This window comes from Corvus kubaryi, unplaced genomic scaffold (assembly GCF_017639235.1).
Source record: "Corvus kubaryi isolate FWS band 111438036 unplaced genomic scaffold, C.kubaryi_AGA036_p1.0 137, whole genome shotgun sequence".
Classification (NCBI taxonomy): Eukaryota; Metazoa; Chordata; class Aves; order Passeriformes; family Corvidae; genus Corvus; species Corvus kubaryi.
The window spans coordinates 14,394,368-14,412,866 of NW_024580671.1; the positions used below are offsets into that span (position 1 = coordinate 14,394,368).

Genomic DNA, 18,499 nt, shown 5'->3' on the forward strand with positions numbered 1-18,499 from the left:
GTGCCGCCGTGCGCGGCCCGCCGGGCGCCGCGGCCTGCGGGCGCCGCTGGTTGGCGGCGGGGGGACACGTGAGCGGGAGGCGGCGGCAGCGGCGGCGGCGGCGGCAGCAGCAGCGGCGGGAGTTTCCCCGACAGCTGGAGGTTGCGGCGGCGGCTCCTCCTCCCCGGGTCCCCGCTAGAGCACAGAGACCCCCCGCGCTCCTCCTTATTGACAAACGCACAAAGGGCCGCGCCGGGGCCGGGCCGGGGACGCGTCTGGAGCCGGCATGGGAGACAAGAAGAGCCCGACCAGGTAGGGGCAGCGGCGGCGCTTTCTCGTTCCCCCGGGCCCTCCGGGAGCGCGGGGCCGGCGGCGATGGCGGCGGGGGCGCCCCGGGGGCGGCGGGGGCGTCGCGGCCGGTGCTGCCCCTGGCGCGCGTGTGTCTCCGCAGGCCGAAGCGGCAGCCGAAACCCTCCTCGGACGAGGGGTACTGGGACTGCAGCGTCTGCACCTTCCGCAACAGCGCCGAGGCCTTCAAGTGCTTGATGTGCGACGTGAGGAAGGGCACCTCCACACGGTGGGTCGCTGGCGGAGGGGGAGCGGGGGCGGCGGGGGAGCGGCTGTGCGGCCGTGACAGGAATTGGGGCCGGGGGAGCCGCGGTGCATCCCCAGCGTGTGAGGAAGGGCGGCCGTGACAGGAATCGGGTCTCGTTTATCAGGGGTGGGGGCGGGAACACACAGCCTCCCTCAGCCCGGGGCTCCTCGGTGAACCTGACCCAGCGGTGCGCTGGCGTGTGTAGAAACAGAAATAATAAATACCAGGAAGGGCATAATTGCCTGCACAGCCTAACCCTGGAGAGACCGTGCCCCTCTCACGAAGAAGAGCTATCCCCTGGGGTGTGCCTGCTAAGACGCTCACCCTTTTAATATTTTTTTTAAATTTAAAATTATTTTTATATTAATTTAACTTTGCCTCATACATAACCCCTTTATCTGATTATTATTAGTGGTATTAGTATTATTTTAATTCGTTTTTCATCACAGAGCATCACCGTGCAGGTTTGCGGGGGCTACAGAGGGTGGATTATAACCCTTCAGTGTTTAGGGAGGAATTGTTAGCTGAATTGCGCTGTATGGAATTGCCTCCCGGTGTAACCGTGACTGCCCAGGAGAACCTTTTCTCTGTACACCAGTCACAAAGCTTGCGGTGGATTAACTGGTTCCTGTGACTGCCGGTGGCCTGAACATGTGTGCTTGGGGAATGGAGGCTTTTTACAAACGAACTTGAGCGCACTTGTAGCCGTGCATGCTAACGGAAGAGAACGGTGCTCAAGAATCCTTTCTTACGTTACCGTACCTATGAGTTAATCCCATCTGCAAGAGAAGTTTAAATGGCAATCAAATTGCAATCCTATCAAAACCCGCAATTACATTGTAGACATTGGTCAAAGCAGTGCTGAGTATGACTTGCAACAAATGTTACATGTTTGAAATTGTAAGTGGAAGGTTGGGTCTAATTGCTTGACAAAAATGATTACTCTCTATTTCTGGAGTTGGTTTCTCTGACTTCTGAAAAACAGAATGAATATTGTAAGGACTTCTCATAACTTCAGTTGTGAATATTAGTTGAATGTTTTGGGTTTTTTTTTTAGCAAAGGAAATCAGTAAGGTAAATGTGCCAAGAGGGAATTGCATCTGTCACACATATTGTGGTTTCCAGTTATAACAATGACATTATGTTTATATCACAGAGAGATGTGTACAGATTGGCAATGTTCAGCAAAATAAGACTGCTGAATTAATGCAAAGTCTTTAAAAACAGCATGAAAAAAAGCCTCTTTAACATCCAGTCAGTTTGATAAGAAAAGTCAGTTTAAAATTATGTTTTGTTGCATTGGAAACTCAGCTGGATAAAAGCACTGAAACTGAACAAACAAACAAAAAATAGACCTCCTGAGAAACAAACATTTTCATTGCCTTCTGTTTTCCCTACTTGAATAGTTCATCTTTTAAATAATTTTGCAACAAAGTGTCTTTTTTCCCCCTTTGATTTCCACTTTCTCCGCAACAGTGACCTGACATGTGAACTGTGGTTGATTTTTGTTTTTCTACTTAAACTCTGTGACAATGTGTACCTAAGTACGTTTATGGGACTCTTTTTCCCATAAGGTTTAGATGGGTTGCATCTTCATATGTTTGCTAAGTCCAGGTTTTACACATGGCATGAGGTAGATAAAAGTTGAGGTTTTAGGCCAGGCAGCTTTTGTCTCCAATTCTGATATATGATTTGAGCTAGTAAGTAGACCTTTGTGTCCATGGAGAGAATCATTAGGGTGCCAAAGAAACACAAAAGGCCAGCTGGGTGGATTTTTTGATTTTTTTTTTTTTTTTTAATCTTTCCCAAGGATCTGGAGTCCAAGTGACCAAATTATTACCTTGTTAAAGCATTTGTTGGTGTTGCCTATAGGACAAAATGGTTTTCATCAACATGGGGCAGGATAACAATACTACCATGTTTTGATGGCACTGAGAATGCATTATTTATTTATTTTAGTCTTCCATTTTGAAGTTCGATGTTAGATTAAGTTGATGCATCAGCATGGTTGTTGCTGTGCAATGGTTCTTACTTAAAAATTTCAACTGTGTTTTTTTTACTGATTGGCACTTTGTCTATAAGACACTGTAAAATGCAACTTTTTTTTTTTAAATTCAGAGAAATCTCTTTCTTTGTGTTGAAATGTGTAATACCTGATTCTGAATGTTAAACTTCACTAAATGTGATCAGATTTGCACCTGGAAAAACAGGCAATCTTATTGAAGTTAAGTGGGTTTGAAGGCCACTGGAAATTAGGTACGAAGTTGATTAAAACATTTGATTATCCACATTTACCTTTATAGAAATATTTTCAGGAATGGGCAGGGTTTGTGGGAGTTTTGACTGTTGAATAATTTCTTCTCTCTGAAAGAGTTACCTTTTGTACCAGAGGCTAGATGTGGATTATGTTCTCTAGTAATTGATAGAATTTTTAAGATTATTTTTAAGTGCAAATAATTTTTACAATTTCTTTGTTACATTTTATTTCTAGACTGAATTTTCAAAGCAGATTCGATCATGGAGTTAAATTAACTTTTTGTCTATGGCAGTATTGCATTGAATGGTTAAACTGGGCTGTGCTTGGAGGGGGATGTCCCAAGGGAAGTCCTGGATGCAGCAGGAAGTGGTGTAACTAATTCCCAAGCTGGCACTCTTTGGTTTAGTGCTAAAGCAGTGCCCCAGCATGGTGCCAGTTAAATGTGCCACAGGTCAGCTGTAAAACTAAGATCCTATCTGCCAGATGGAGATCCCTCTACCTTTTGCTCTACAGTTGTTGCCAGACGTTAATTTGGTAATGTCACTGAGGATCTAAACTCTCCCTGTAGACATGGCTTTAGTATTTACTTTCTAACATAAAAAAACATGTTCTGTTTTGTTGCTTGGGTACTGAGAAATTACTATGTTCCTCTTAAAAGGAGACTGCACTGAGTATAGTAATTTTCTACATGTGACCTTTAAAGCATTTTGAAATCTTTCTAGATGAAAGATGTTATATAAGGAACATAGGACTGTAATAATTATTCCTTTCTTGAACAAATCTCCTGCTGAAGTTCATTAGAAGCACAACTAAGGAATACTGAATAGAACCCTCATGTACTGTGTTATGGAAGGAACTGGTAGCAACCTCTATATTTAGGTGGCCTAGTAGTTGCCATTATACAGAAATTGTATGACCTTTTTGAGAAACTTTGTTGTTTGCAAAAGGCATTGCAGATTGGCAAAAGGAAAAGTCCTTAGGCTAAATAAGTGGTCTGATTTCCCTCCCCCTTGAAGTTGTTTAACTTTTGCTGAGACTATATCACTTGAAAATCATCATTCCCCTTCTGTCACTCATGTTGTACAGAAAAGTCTCTGCTAGAACACTGAAAAAGCCCAGACTGGAATTGTGTAAAAGCAACAGAGGCAATGACGGTATGCTGGAAACACGGAAGGGAATTATATGGCTCCTGGAGAAGTTATAATGGGGTTGCTGAATTTGGTTTGACTTTCACAATTACTGCTTTGTCAAAAGAAAGTTGCCTCCATTGGCAAGCTACCATTTCTTTTCTTTCTTTCCTTCTGTTCTTCATGGCACTCTCTGAATCAGGAGTGTACTAATACTGGTTGACCTTCAAGAATTGGGCTGGATCCTTGGACAGACCTTATTGCAGCCTGTATTTGCTCCCAGTTTGTCTGTCCTTCAATAGATGTTTGGATTTTGCTTTCCTTGCCAGCTCACACCATTAGTCACTGTAATTCAGATGTGTTGTGAAGCTGAAGAGTTTGTGTTGCTGGGAAGAAGTACACAAAAGGATTGGCATTCCCTCTGAAGGAATGCACGTTTCCTACTCACTGCTGCCTTCTAGGGGGCTGCATTACTGCCCTGTTGTCATTTCTCTGCTTCAACGTCCTCAGAAGTGTTATTAATGCTCTTGTTATTCAGTTAGCAGTAGCATCCAGATTTATAATTACCTGTCCCTTTGCTTTCCTTTGTGTGGTTTTTACGCATGTGGTCTGATCTCTAGTTGCAAGATCCTATTCTTTTTTCCGTGCTATGACAAACCACTTCTCCTTTCAGTGTGAATGATGAGCATGCAGGCAGTATAGCGAGAGCTACAGAAGGAACTGCAAATACTGGCTTTTTAAGCTTTGAAGTACTTGGAATGATATTCTACTGTGTAAACAAAGGAAGAAAAGGTGCGGGGACATGCAATCAATTTCCCCTTTTCAGACTTGATAACATTCTGTGATTTTTAGATTAGGAAAAAGGGACGAATTCCAAAGGATATTTTCACTAATAGTGTTCCTTTAGCTAGTAATAGGGGAAGATTTGTTGTACAGAAGTGTATTTAATGATTGTTAGGGTTTTACTTTATTTTTTAGAACTACTTTCATTACTTGCTTTTGAATTCAGCAAAAACATAATCTTGCCTGTGAATCTGAGTTTTATGGGTTTTTTTGGTTGTTTGTTTGTTTTTTGTTTTGGTTTGGTTTTTTGTTTTTTTTTTTTTTTTTGCTTAGGTTTAGGGTGGTTTTTGTTAAGGGATTCCTATTTGATACACATGTTGAGTAAGCTCTTATATCCAATATCATTTGTAAAATAGCCCCTGAAATTTGTAGCCAGAACAAGAAAGTCATGTTAAGTAAGGATGAATTTTTGTGGATTTGGGATCTATACCTCTTAACGTCCTTTGCTGCTGAAGTAGAGATAATATATAACCAGCCAAATGGGGGCATGGTGTCCATGTTCTATGATCATCGATCTTCATCACTGAATTGTTCCTTTTCTCACAGGCTAAGGTATGAAAAGCCAAATTTAAATCCCACCAGACAGAAGAGTATGAGATATAAGGAACTGGGATAGAATCTTTGTACATTCCCTTGGTGTTTGGTCTGTGCTCCTTGATTGTGCCTGAGAGTTTGGCCATCTAATATATGCATGTATTTTATAGTCGTATCTGGTGATCTCCTAAATATGAGGTCTCTACTTGGAGCTGTCATGAGTTTGTTTTGTGCTTTGAGACGCATAAATAAAATGTTTAATTTTTTAACTTGGATATCAAGGTCATTTTTCTTCAGAAAACATGTGCAATGTGTTTAGTCATGTACCATCTGGATGTTTATAAGCACAAATCAGTTACATTTAATCAAATCTGGTATTTGTATTTCTGTTGAAATGCAGTACTGCTGAGGACAGAGAGTTGGTACTTCTCTTGTATATCTGGTTTAACATGTCTGTTTCACAACAGCTTGTTAAGGACTCTTCTGCCTTCCAGAATGCAGCCTCTGTGTGTGCACATGCGCATGTGTGTCAGGGGAAAGGTTGGGAAGGAGAAAAAGAGGAAGAACTGCCTGTCATGCTGATTTTACAGATACATGACTGAATCAAACTCAACAGACTCAAGAGCTGTTCATTACTTGTGATAGTTTAGAGAAGGAAATATTTGCAAGAATGAAGTGAGTAGAAGAGTCATATAGAGCTTGGTGAAATATGGGTTATATATTACAAGTTTTATGGCTTAGTGTTAATATTAAATTATGAAGAGGAGCAAGAATAAATAGTTCTCTTTTGCTCTGTAGATAGCCATTGAGTAATCCAGTCATTCTGGACTTCCAGTCTTATTTTTAAAAAGAGTTTTTAAAAGTAACCTTTGAAATTGTTTAGGAATTTATTTAGGAATTGTTTTCCCTGAAAAATATAGTGAAACTTAAGAATTCTGCACACATCAATTTCAATGATGTTATATAACAATGAATGAATTTTTATTGATTGGGTGGCTCTGTTAGATGCTCCTCCTGGGTGTAGCTTCTATGGGCAATAGAGAATGCAATGGGCAGCCAATCAAAAGAAAATCAAGTCTGTATTTTAGAAAGGAGTAGGGGGAGGGTTGTTGACTTTTTTTTTTAAGGTTAAGTCTCATGTTAAATCTTTGTCGTTTTGAACCTGACAGGTATTTTAATTTGTTACTCTAAGAAGCTCCTAAAAAAATATAATCTACTACTAATATAATCTACACTGCTACAGTCTGGTGTCCTTTTGTATCTTGCTGTTACTTAAACAGGGCTTTTGTTCATGCAGTTGTGGGGCCTACTGTGCTTTGTGCTGTCTTTTTTGGAATGGATAATTTTCATTTTGAGTCACCTTCACTCAAGATTGTCTTGTCAGATAGTTCTCACCACCTCTCAGCTTGGTTCTTGTTCTATTCCTTATACCTTTGTCCAAAGTATAATTAAAAATATCAAATAGTATGCATGTAAAACCCCACTATAAATGCTACCCTATAGATACATGTAAATATATCTACAGCTGGTTGTTGAGAACTATTAAACAAGCAAACCCAAATTTTGAACTTGGTTCTGCGCAACTTTGTCCTCATCATAGTTTAACTTAAGTGGGAGAATATATTTTTGACAGTGTTGCAAGTCAAGACTGGCAACATGTATTTCTTTTCTCCTAGTTAGTAGGACTACTAGTCCATTAAAGAAAGAAACTAGACTGTCAAGCCAATTGGCTTTAGCCTTTAATGCTCCCTTTAATTCTTAAATAATTTCATTCTAGTATCTTTCTGAAATTTGGGTTAGGTTGAGTTTTCATTTGCCCATCTTGTGATTTCTCTTTTTTTCCCTTTTTTTTCTTCTGCAGTACTTGATGACTTCTTTCACCTTTCCTGTAGTTCTCTAAAGATTTTTTTTCTGAGGGTGAATTTCATTAGAGGCTGTTGACTGCCATAAAAAACATTCAGTGGACTGTTTCTTATTCTGACTTGAACTCATACTCCCTTGTTTAATTTGGTTCTATGGAATTAAACTTCTGTGTGGGTACTGAAGCAAAGAAGACTATGCCATCCAGTATTTGCTTTCTTTCCATGATTAAGTACTTTCCTTTGGGGCATAAGTAGTGTGTGTTTTGATATCTGTAGCTTTGCTTGCTGCTTTTTTTTTTTTTTTTTTGGTGGAAATGTCATCTTTGTGTTTAGTGCCACCAGTGGTATTCTTATTCTATGCGTCTTTTCTAGGGAAAATTGTCTGTCCTAAACTAAAAGCTACTGGGATTTGAATAAACACCTCAAATAAGATGAAGTATGTTAAAAGAGAAGATTAGCTGGTAAAAAGGAAGCTCTTGTATCACCTGTAAAGTGATGAGAAGTTGCATTTTCTGTCCCTAACTTTTTATACCAACTTTTTCTTGATTGTTGTGACAGCCCACTATGCCTATTACTGTTTAAAACTTGATAGAAATGCCTGTACTTTTCATCTTGAAAGTCAGGTTAGGACAGTATGCTTTGGAAAACATTTCCTCGGAGTATCAAATGATGTCTTCTTGGCTCATACAGTCAGCTACGAGATACTTTTGAAGTAGGCTAGTTAGAACAAAATACTAAGTGTTCAGTTTTTATACTTTTATGCAGTGGCTTATCCTGGTTTAAGTAGGACAGAGAGATCCTGGGGATTGTCTGTTCTCTGAAGTGCATTCCACTGGTATGTGGTACACTGATGTAAAGCAGGCTTGAACTTGGAGAGTTCAGCTGCAGAATGCTGTTGGGAGGCTTTTGGCTGGCAAACTTTCCATCAGAAGTCAGATTGAAGACTAGAAGATATGACCTTGACGTCTGTTACAAGTTTTTTCTTGTTTTCTTTGGAGTTGAGGGGTGGGGAGGAAACAAGCAATTGAAAGTTTTCCCATTCTAACTTACTGAAGATTTGGAACCTATCTTTAAACTTTTCCATGATGCTTGAATATACTTTCTCTGTACCATACAGCTCATATGACAGTGCCTAGTAGAAAAAAAGTGTGAAAGAGTAGGGGTTTGAAAATTCACTATGGAAATAGAGTTCCCAGCTTTAAAAGCTGAAAAAAGTTGGTTTGGCAGATGCTGTGAAAGGAAAGTTGTTTGTTATGGCTATCATTGAAATCTGTGATTAGGGTCATGCACTAGTACTTCTGTGATTGAATAAGAAGGATAAAAGAGAAGGTGAGGACTCATTCTGTGGTATCTTTTTAGATTAATATACATCTTAATGAAAAATATTAGAGAGACTTGATTTTTTAGGGAAAGTGTGTAGCCTTTTCCCCTACTCAAGGTGGACATCTTTATGGTGGGGCTGGCTCTGAATGGAAGAAGTTTCTAGATTGCTGCAACCTTCTGGGAAGATGATACCTGCAATGCAGAACAAATAGCATAGGTCAGAAGCAAGCTCCTTCTGGTTTGATCACAAAAATAGCTGTACCAAGTATCGACCCTGCTCAGTGCAACAATGACTGTGCTGCTGCATTGGTGTGAACCTCATATTTTGCATGTTTTTCTGCATAGGTGCAAGAGGTTTCACAGTTTCTGCAGGAAAGGGGCAGAGGAGCAGCATGGTGGATCCAATCTTTTGTGAGATTGGCAGTTGGAAGAGGTCACTTCCCCATGAATCCCAAGGATCTAGGGGTCTAGGAGACTGTAACCACTCCTTTTTCTGTAAACTCCCCAATAATGCCTCCTCAGAGGATGCTGTTAGAGGAAATTGAGCTTCCTGACCCCTGCTTGTATATAGCAAGGTGTCATCTAGGAAACATAAATTAGTTGATATCTATATGTTTCTCAAGCACAGTATTTTCAGTATAGCTGTCACACTGAGCATTGGTGCACCACGGCCTGTGGCACATGGGGAAGAATTCTAACAACAGTATGCAAGAGGTTGGAGCCTTTAAACTGGTCGTTGAAGTAACGTCTGATGGCTGCTTTAAAAACTATCCATGAAGATGAACTTTGTCTTTCTAAAGGTTCTGATACAGATATTTCTTAGAGCAGGCTGTTGTGCACTGTACCAGTTGTCTTCAGGAGACTTGCTGGCCTCATCTGCTAAATGTCATCTGGAAAATAGGGCATTCCCTTTAAGGGAATGATTAAATAGGGACACTGCCTCAAGGGGTAGTTTTCTGCACATTTTCACAGTGACTGATAAAACCATATGGGTCTTGTGAGTCTATTCTAATTGAATCAGCTTTTATTGAAAGACAGAATTGCTAGAAATGCATTGAATGGATGAATTCCAAGTAAATTATTCACACTGTAAAACAGCTAGGGATATGAAAGCACAAATCAGAGCTGTCTGAAAGTTAGAATTCAAATATACATAGGATGTATAGAAATTGCATTGCTACTCTGCTATATGCACATGGATCTATATCATGTTTTCTCATACAGACCACTAGCTCCATTGTTTGCACTGTCATAATTATTCAGTTGCATTATTTGCAGAGGTGGTGAAATGGACTGTTAATACTCTAGGATATGACAGAAGTAATGGTAATGAGAAAAAATAATTTTGAATAGCAAATTGTTGAAGATGTATTTAATCATGAACTGCTTCAATGTAGAAATAAAGACTAGTTTCTCACAAGATGGCTTTGTGTTGTCATTAGTGAGGGCATATTCATGTGACACAGCAAGCTAAATGTAGTTTAATCTGATAGTTTTTATTCTATGAACAGCTTAATAGAGTACTGATGACTGAGGGAGAGTAGCTCATCTGTGTCAGAACCAAAGACTGCTTCTCCTGGTAGTGATTCGATTTAATTTAATTGATAGCAACTTGTACTTGCGTTACAAGAACTGGTAGTAGGAAATATTTTTTACTTTTCATAGTAGGACTTAAGCTGCTAAAAATCAGGAGTGGCATCATTACATGAGCTGCTTGCTTCTGTGTAGAACAGTTTACAAGATCTAGCCGGCCACAGCATTTGCAATACTGCTTACTATACACACTGTCCCTGATGATTTCCTGTTCACTTTAAATAATATCACTGATGTGCTTATACAGAATTTTTTTTTTTTTTTTTTTTTATTAGGAGGTAAGTTGTGGCCTACTGGCACTTGATCTCAAAAACCAGCAATAGTAATGGAACATGTTTGTGCTAGGTTTATGGAGAAGTTGCAAAAGCAACTTCCATTGTTCTGGAATATTGTTTGGCAGAACCTAAAAGGTCGTCTTGTACAAGATGCTGCAGAAAGATATTGTGGAGTAGATATGATAGTCAATAAAAAGATAAATATAATTTTAGAAAGCAAATTTTGCTTATGTATCAAATCTGGAAGAAAATATTATTAGTTGAAAAATTGCCTGATAGAAGAAAATAAAATCTGAAAACGTTGTAGCTACTAGTCTGCAAATATATGGAAGGATATATTAAAAGCTGTTGTGCATTTTGTGTGTACAAATGCTTAACAATTCTCTAATTATTTGGGAATTAGTGTTTTACATTTGACAAAAACAGTCTTCCACTATTGAAGTTTAAAAAATATTTCATGCTTTTAAGTGTTTACTGTCAGGCTAACACTTGAAAATTTTGTTGTCTTGAAGCACAAAGAAAGATCAGTAAAAAAGATAGGGAATTTTCTGCTTGGTTTCTGTGCAGCCAGATTGCATATACTTACACCTTAATGGTACAGTTTTAAGCATAAACTGGAATGAATGGCCCAATATGTAACAGTTAAACTTTTATCTTCTCACTTGGGAGTTTAATAAGAATCTGCCACTCTGTATGTGTCAAATTGGTTGTTGATTGTCAGCATTATTACATTAGGACAGCTACTGCAGTGATTTAATGCATGTGTGCACGTCTTGGTTCTAGTTATTTCATTCTGTAATATAAAGAACTCAAGTAAAAATTTCATGACTTCTAGGAAATTCTTTTGCATTTTAAGGCATGATACGATTATGATGTGAAATTAAATTTGGTCCTGGTTTTTTGTTTAACACTGTCAATACCATTTCAGTGTCTATACAAATGTAGGTCTCAATTGAAATTTTCCATGATTTCCTAGTCTTGAAAAGAAGACCAGTCTTTCTGAAGTTAAGCTCTTTAGAGGCAGAGGTTAGCTCAAAGCAAGGAAGACTCAGGTAGCTGTGTATGTGCTTAATTTTTAGGGGAATGCTTAAGTGAAGTTGCTTACATTTTTTGTTGTTAAAACCAGTTACATTGGGAGGGAAAAGAGACTCTGGAAGTGGCATTGATACAAAAATCACTAGTGTCTTTGATACCTGTTTTGCAGGAAGACTTCTGAAAAAGAAAACATGCCTGAGGAAATTACTTGCTATTTATACAGTAACTTGTTATCAGTATATGGGGGTGGGAGAAGGGAAGTAACCTTCAAAAAAACCTGGCCAATGGGTGGGAGGAAAGTTTATTCACTTCTTAGTAGTGTCTACTTCAAGGTAATGTGTTACTTGTTGCAGAAACTGAATTTGAACTATCTTTTTTTTTCCCCCCATTCTGACATTTAGAGCCATTTAGATGTTCTGCCATGTAGATCTACATCATCGATCCATCATGGAAAGTCACATTCCAAAGTTGCTGGTTGCAACCTGTTCTGTGATCTGCTGAGTGAAAAGCTGTCTAAGCTCTACTACAAAGTTAGAGTTAGATCATTGCATAATTAATGTCTTTTTGAAAATGCACAGGAAGCTTGTCATACTCTAATATTGCTACAATACTTAACTATAGCTGTGCCTTGTAGAAGTTACTGAAGTAAATGCTGTAAGAATTGCTCCAAACATTCATATCTATGTGAAGGTGTTCTCCTAATATGTGTTACAGGAGTATTCATTCCTTAAAAAATCTTCTACTTAAAACCACTTCTTCACATCTTTCAATTTGTTTAAAAAGCTGCTTACTGTAAAATCATGCCTCTCTCTGTTTGTGTCCCTGTATATACCTGCCTGCTTTCAAGATTAGGAACAACTTTTTATTTTTTAATTAATTGCTCTAGTTACTGTGTCAAGATATATTTGAGAATGTGGACCTTAGTAGTTAGAGAAATGAGAACATGTAGTGGAGGAGATTTGACTAGAGACTAGCTAGAATATGATGACAAAGTAGAAAGTATGTGAAGATAAGCTTTTCTTGAGGTTCCAGTAATGACTGTGAACTAGAAAAATGGAGATTAGAGTATTACTGTGGGTATCAGATTTCTATTAGCTTCTTGAGACATTAATATTTAGGACAGATTTGAGTGGAAAATGATCTTCAGATAAATTATAAGATATTTAAAGCCTGTACACCTGTATTGCAAAATGACCCAGTGTAGTAATGAAAGGACAGAGTAGAATTTAAATGATTCAACTTCATTCTCAACAAGATTTTAATGCCCTTAACTGTATTCTGTTTAGACTTTAAAAAAGACGTGAATGAAAGAAACATCAGCAAATCAGGATTTTTATTAGGGTTTGGAATGTTAACAAGGCATGTCTGAAGTCACTGCTAGATGAGGGAGTAGCAAAAGCTGGTGTAGGAGGAATAGTAGTATATGAATGATGTTAGAATTCCATTTGAAAAAAGTATTGATTATCTTAGCTGAGTCAGCTCAGTTAAAAACACAGAAGCTGCACAGGAGCAGATAGAAAGGAGATCGACAAGTCTGCATGGCACGAATGAGAGAGGGATACAATCATCTGTTTACAGAAGGTTGCTTTTTAAGCAGTTGTCCTTCAAAAGTCTAAGTGAAGGGGAAGGTGGGTTTTAGGAAAACTTGAGTGGTTAGGTGGAGGACCTGACTGACTTTCTCTGAAGCCCAGTGAGTAGTTCTAGGTATTTTTTCCTACAAGCTGGTTGGCCTTGTTCTTTTATGCTTTGCACAAAGATACTTAATTGGGAATGCCCAACTTTGATTTTAGAGATTCTCCTATGTGAGTCAGAACTGTGACAAGCGTTCTGCGTTCAGTCCATAATGCATCAGCATACCCTGTGTTTACAGTGCAGCTTTTGGAACGATCTCCAAGACTTTCCCAAGGAGACACCTTAAAAAAACTCACATGTGGAAACTGTAAAGGCAAAAGCATTTCTTTTTTTGTACAGGTTCTATTCTTTAGCAGTCAGCTACATGAGTTTGACCAAAGATGACATATATAGATAGATTATTTACTACATGTGAGACCTTTTGACAATAGCAAGTCCTGTAAAAACCTGGAGAGTAAAATTCAGGGTGCTAATTGACTAGACTACAGGTTTCTGAGGAATGAGTCCTATCATGCCGTGCTGGTAGGACAGAAAGAAGCTGATGTTCAGAAACATGCTGAACTCATTACCTGAGCCGTGTGCAGTGAAGGCCTAAAAGTAGCAAGAAGTTGAGTAGAAGATGTGGGAACTTCCATTATCTTGGAAGCATTTATTCTGTCCTCCTGAATCACCTGAAAGGGAAGAATATTTTCTATTTAAAGAATAATGTGGATTTTTCATTTTTGAGGAAAGTATTCTGTGACCAAGGGTAAGATGAAACCAGTCATGTTTCTGTTCTAGATATTTCTAACTTGTCTTTCTTGAGGAATAAATCTGCTGTCTTGAGCAAAAAGTCAATGTCTCCGTGCAGGGAAGAGAAGTGTAGATAAATGGTACTGCTTAAGGATTAGGGGTGCCTTTGAATAAAACCTCTTTAAGTCTCTGAAGCCTGATTTGGTTTGGTGGTGGGGCTTTTTTTCTGAGAAGTGGAGAAAAGGATGAAATTCATTTGCAAAGTTGAAATTTTGAAATGTATGTGATACCATATAGAGATTCTACATTTTAAAAGGTGAAAAATTATGAAGAAATACCACAGGCTTTGTTTTTCTCAGGAACTGTTTTTTTTTCTCGGAAGGAAAACATGGCAGGAGATAAGATATTGCTGATCAGTCTTGACCTGTTCTGGTGAACAGACAATTCCAGATATATAATAGTTGCCTCTTCTGTTTGATAGTATCATCGTGATCACAGAGGTCTTTTCTAACCCAAATGATCCTTTGATTCCTTAATATTACCTGTTTCATTGAATCCTGCTGTCATTCACAAGGTAACTGCTTAGTATTTGGAAGAGAAACTTGAATCCATGAACCCAGAATCAATCAATACCACCTTGGGCAGCTAGGACTTAACATTCTTCTGTAGGAACAGGGTTTCACAGACAATTTCTTCCTGATTTTTAAGATGGGACAAGATCTAGTCCAGTAAAACTGGACTAGGTTTTTCTCTAGCTATTGGAGGAAAGGTTTGGTAAGTATGCTGACCAGAGCTCAACAGCAGACTTAAGTATCAGGCCTAATGTGCTACTTCAAAAGTTTTTAGATAAGTCATGTGTGTCCATAGCTTTAGAAAAAAGATAATTTGCCACTTGAGACAGGATAAGCCTCTGGAAAGAGCTATTGGCCTGAATTGAAGCCAGGAGGTGGTTGGGCTTGAGAAGAGGAAAGGGAGGGAAAGGATCGTGTTAAAATGGAAGCTCTGCTTGGCTGATATTCTGGATCCAGGTTTTCAGCTTGATTGAATGCTGAGGTGACAGCGTTTCCTTAATCTAGACCCATTGTGTTTCAATTGGGAAATTGTAATTTTAATAATTCTGCTATAGTAAAATATACAAAACAGAGGAGATGGAGCTTCAGGAAAGAGTGTGCCTTTGACTAACTTTCCCATTCTTCAGGATGTCTGAACGTTCTAAACTGCACATTACAGATGACAATACACTTCCCACAACAGGTTGAAAAAAGCACTGGGATTTAATTAGAGCATCAAGATTTCTGTATAGAAAAGTATAGGTTGTGTTCTGAGATCTGTGGATAATGGGAGGATATGGGTACTGCTTCTGTGTGGACCATTTTAAATCCAGGATGGCTTCCACTAAATCAAAGCTAATATGTTGGCTGCTCTGTTGGACTGTTAATGTCTCTGCACTGTGCTTCTCGCCAGTCTCGCTTGGCGTGCCATGTACTACTTGGCAGTCTTTTTTGGCTGGCTCTGGGCATCCAGGATATGTGGCACCAAATGGACAAATCTAATCCCAACTTTACATGCAGGGGTGCCTCATGCTAATGGACTCTCTTGAGATGTAGGTAGATTTGGAGTTGGTTCATGGAAAAACTGTCACAGTTGGCCCCATCATGCTCCTTGTTTCCAGACTGTAGCAGATGAACCCTAAAGCTGATTGACAGATAAGTAATTCAGGCCTGTCAGAATTGGAGCTTCTACTCTGGGTAGTGCAGGAGACATTAGATGCTTTATGGACTTGTGATGGCTACAGAAGCAGCATTGTGCAAATGTAGTTGTGCTCAATATAAATTAAATTCAGCTAAACCCCAAGATGCTTCAGCATTAAGCCAGTTTGGTTGTCTGCATGTTTGATGCACAACTCAGGCAACTGAGAGTTTACTGTACTTCTGGTGCATGTGTTGGTCATTAGTACTGTACATAGATTTTTTGCTTTTGTTTTTTTTGGTTCTCAAAATGGACCTGCTTTACTGTAATGAGATCAAATTACTCACTGTATCAAATTAGTCAAAATACTATTAACATAGGTTATTGGTGAATACTAGGTGAGGGAAATCAAGGAAGCAGGTACTGCTGTGAGATGTCTAAAATTATTTACGTGCAGGAAGGTACTGTGTGTTGCAATAGGGATGTTGCAACACGTGTATCAGTCAACGAGGCCCGTGGAAAAGAAATACAAGGACAGATTCTTGGTAGATGTTTCAGAGGTGTTTATTTCTCCAGCCGCATGGCCGGGGCTCTGCCAAGGAACTGTTACAGTCATGGGACCCGAGGGTCCTTCCCCACGCAGGGGAACACAAACCAACCAATGGGGAACGAGGCTGGCCAGGGAAACCCCGTGCCTCCCACCCAGGACCACATGGCTGGGGGAAGGGACCCCAACAGCTGTGTTGAGCTCTGGGTCATGGAAATGACTCAAGGCAACTGTTCCAGATAACGTGTGGTCTTCTTGAGTATTTTTCATCTCTAGGCATGAAAATTGCTGTGCTATGAAGAATTTTTTTAAGAGTGCCAACAACGAAAACTAGTCCGTCCTTTGCAGCATTAAATATTTCTTCCTTTGAGAGCATCAGTACAGGATGAGTTTCCGCACACAAATCCTAAAGCAAGACAAGTCTCTGCAGCCTCTATAAATATGCTTTCTAAACCAGAAGCTAGATCAAACCCTGTAAAATAAAATGTAGTCACATCCTGCAACAAGAAGACTAGGGTAAAAATGATGACATCCTTGTTGTTGAGCATTTATGGGAATTTTAGGGAAGACAGAAACTTTACTCTTGTATGTTTGTATTAATGACTGTTGACTGTTTAAAAACCAAAAATGTTAGTTTTCCTAGTTTTTTTAAGGAAACGATGAAGTATTTACAATCTTGAAAACAACATTGGAATTAGATAATTAATAAAACTAATGGATGAGGTTGGAATAGAAGTGTAGGTAGAAGTATGGCTGATGTCAACTTAGAAGATAACACTGTCTGAAAGGGAAAACTAGGTAGTAGAGAAGGAGAGGTGCAATATCCAGAGAGGTGCAATATTTGGAGATGTGCAGTATTCAGAGATGTGATGTTTAGAGAGCTCTTGGAAGCTCAGTGAATAAGTTTGTTGATATGCCTACAATGCTTAAACCATAAAGTTCACCTTCACCTCTGTTGGAATGAATTGATAGCTCTTATCTTCTGTAATAGTGTATGCCTTTCTTTCTTAGTGTTCTCCTTCAAATGACTGAAGTGGAATTACTAGGTAAAAATACAAAGCTTTTAGGGGCTGGCTAAATAACAGGTATTGTTTTTATGAACATTTCTGCTTGTAGTTCTGCATTGTTCAGTTGTGGTGGTCCAATAGTGGTCCAGTGATAGAGGCAAAAATGTATGTAATCTTAATGCAGAAGATTATAGAGCTTCTTTCTAAACACCAGTTAGCTCAGGTGCTCTTGAATATTCTTAAAGAGAAAATTACCATAAATATAAACAAAAGACAGTGTTAACACTGTATCTACTTAATCTGTAGCAGTGTATTACAAGGAATCTTTAACTGGTTTTGAAAATGAGTACCTTAAAATGTTGTATTTTGGCAAATCATCAAAATAAATTTCATTTTACAGGGATAGTTTCTCTAGTTTCTCTTACTTTTATCTTCTCTGAAATAGCCTTTTATGCATGGATTTATTCATGCTTGAATGACATGATTCAGCTACCACTAAGCAGGAACAATTCTATCAGGTTCAAGCTTCGTGAGTGTAGTAGAGTTATCTCCTGACACCTGCATGGCTTGCAAAGTGCTTGGTTGCAGTTCATTAGCCCCTTTTGAGTACCTGGGGAAAAAAAATTGAGTGCTTGAAAGGTGTTCCTAGTGTTGGGAGATGAATTACTTTTTTTCTTGATTTTTTTAAGTATAGGGACATTGAATGTCTCATTTAATAAATTGGGATGTGACAAAGCAGATAATAAAATTGAGAACAGATATATAACTGATAGCTACAGAAAAAATTGACAACAAAAAGATGGCTCTTTAATGGAAGGAATAAAATGGAGTGGAATCTCTTGTCACAGCAAAGCCACATAAGAGAACCTCTTGATTAATTTTTAGTGCACCTTCCAAAACGTGATTTCTCTGTGGGTTTTTTGTCTTTACTGACTTCTGTTCCTTGTTGACAGCATTTTTTTTTCAGTCTCGTTTGTTTCATGGTATTAGAAAAAATGTTCTAAGCCTAGGACTTAGAACTAAGCTTAATTTCCCAGCTGTACTGTAATAGAAATTATCTAGTTTGCCCTGAGGAACTGAAATTTTTATAAAATGAGAACTTACTTGGCTAAGATTGTTTTTTTCCCCCTCCACCCCTTTTTAGCAAGTTTCCATATTCATGGTGTTTTCCATAGTCCTGGGAAACAATTCATTCTCTGTCAATAAGTTCACTAGTGTCTTAGTTCATAAGTAGCATGTCAGATTATTCTCTCAGGTCACTATTTAGTAATGACGGGATTGTCACTTGACTGTCATGAGAAACTGTATCCCTATCTCCTGGAACAACCTTCAATTCAAGACAGATAATCAGTTTTCTTTGCATATCACAAGTGTTTTCTACCTGAAATTATAAGCTTGTGCATCAATTACACCTTCGTGGTTCTTGCTCTGTTGTGAGCTATCATGACAAAAGGTCAAAACAATTCTGA

At 38.8% G+C, this 18,499-nt stretch overlaps 1 protein-coding gene across 1 annotated transcript in view; it reads left to right on the plus strand.

Annotated features, from left to right (window-relative positions):
* Window positions 1-42: 42 nt before the first annotated feature.
* The window catches only part of YAF2 (YY1 associated factor 2), a 32,087-nt gene continuing 13,630 nt past the window's right edge, over window positions 43-18,499 (plus strand). The window contains exons 1-2 of the mRNA XM_042017971.1: window positions 43-291; window positions 431-556. Coding sequence (XP_041873905.1) covers window positions 266-291; window positions 431-556 — 152 coding nt within the window. The 5' untranslated portion in view covers window positions 43-265. The remainder of the gene's footprint in view (window positions 292-430; window positions 557-18,499) is intronic.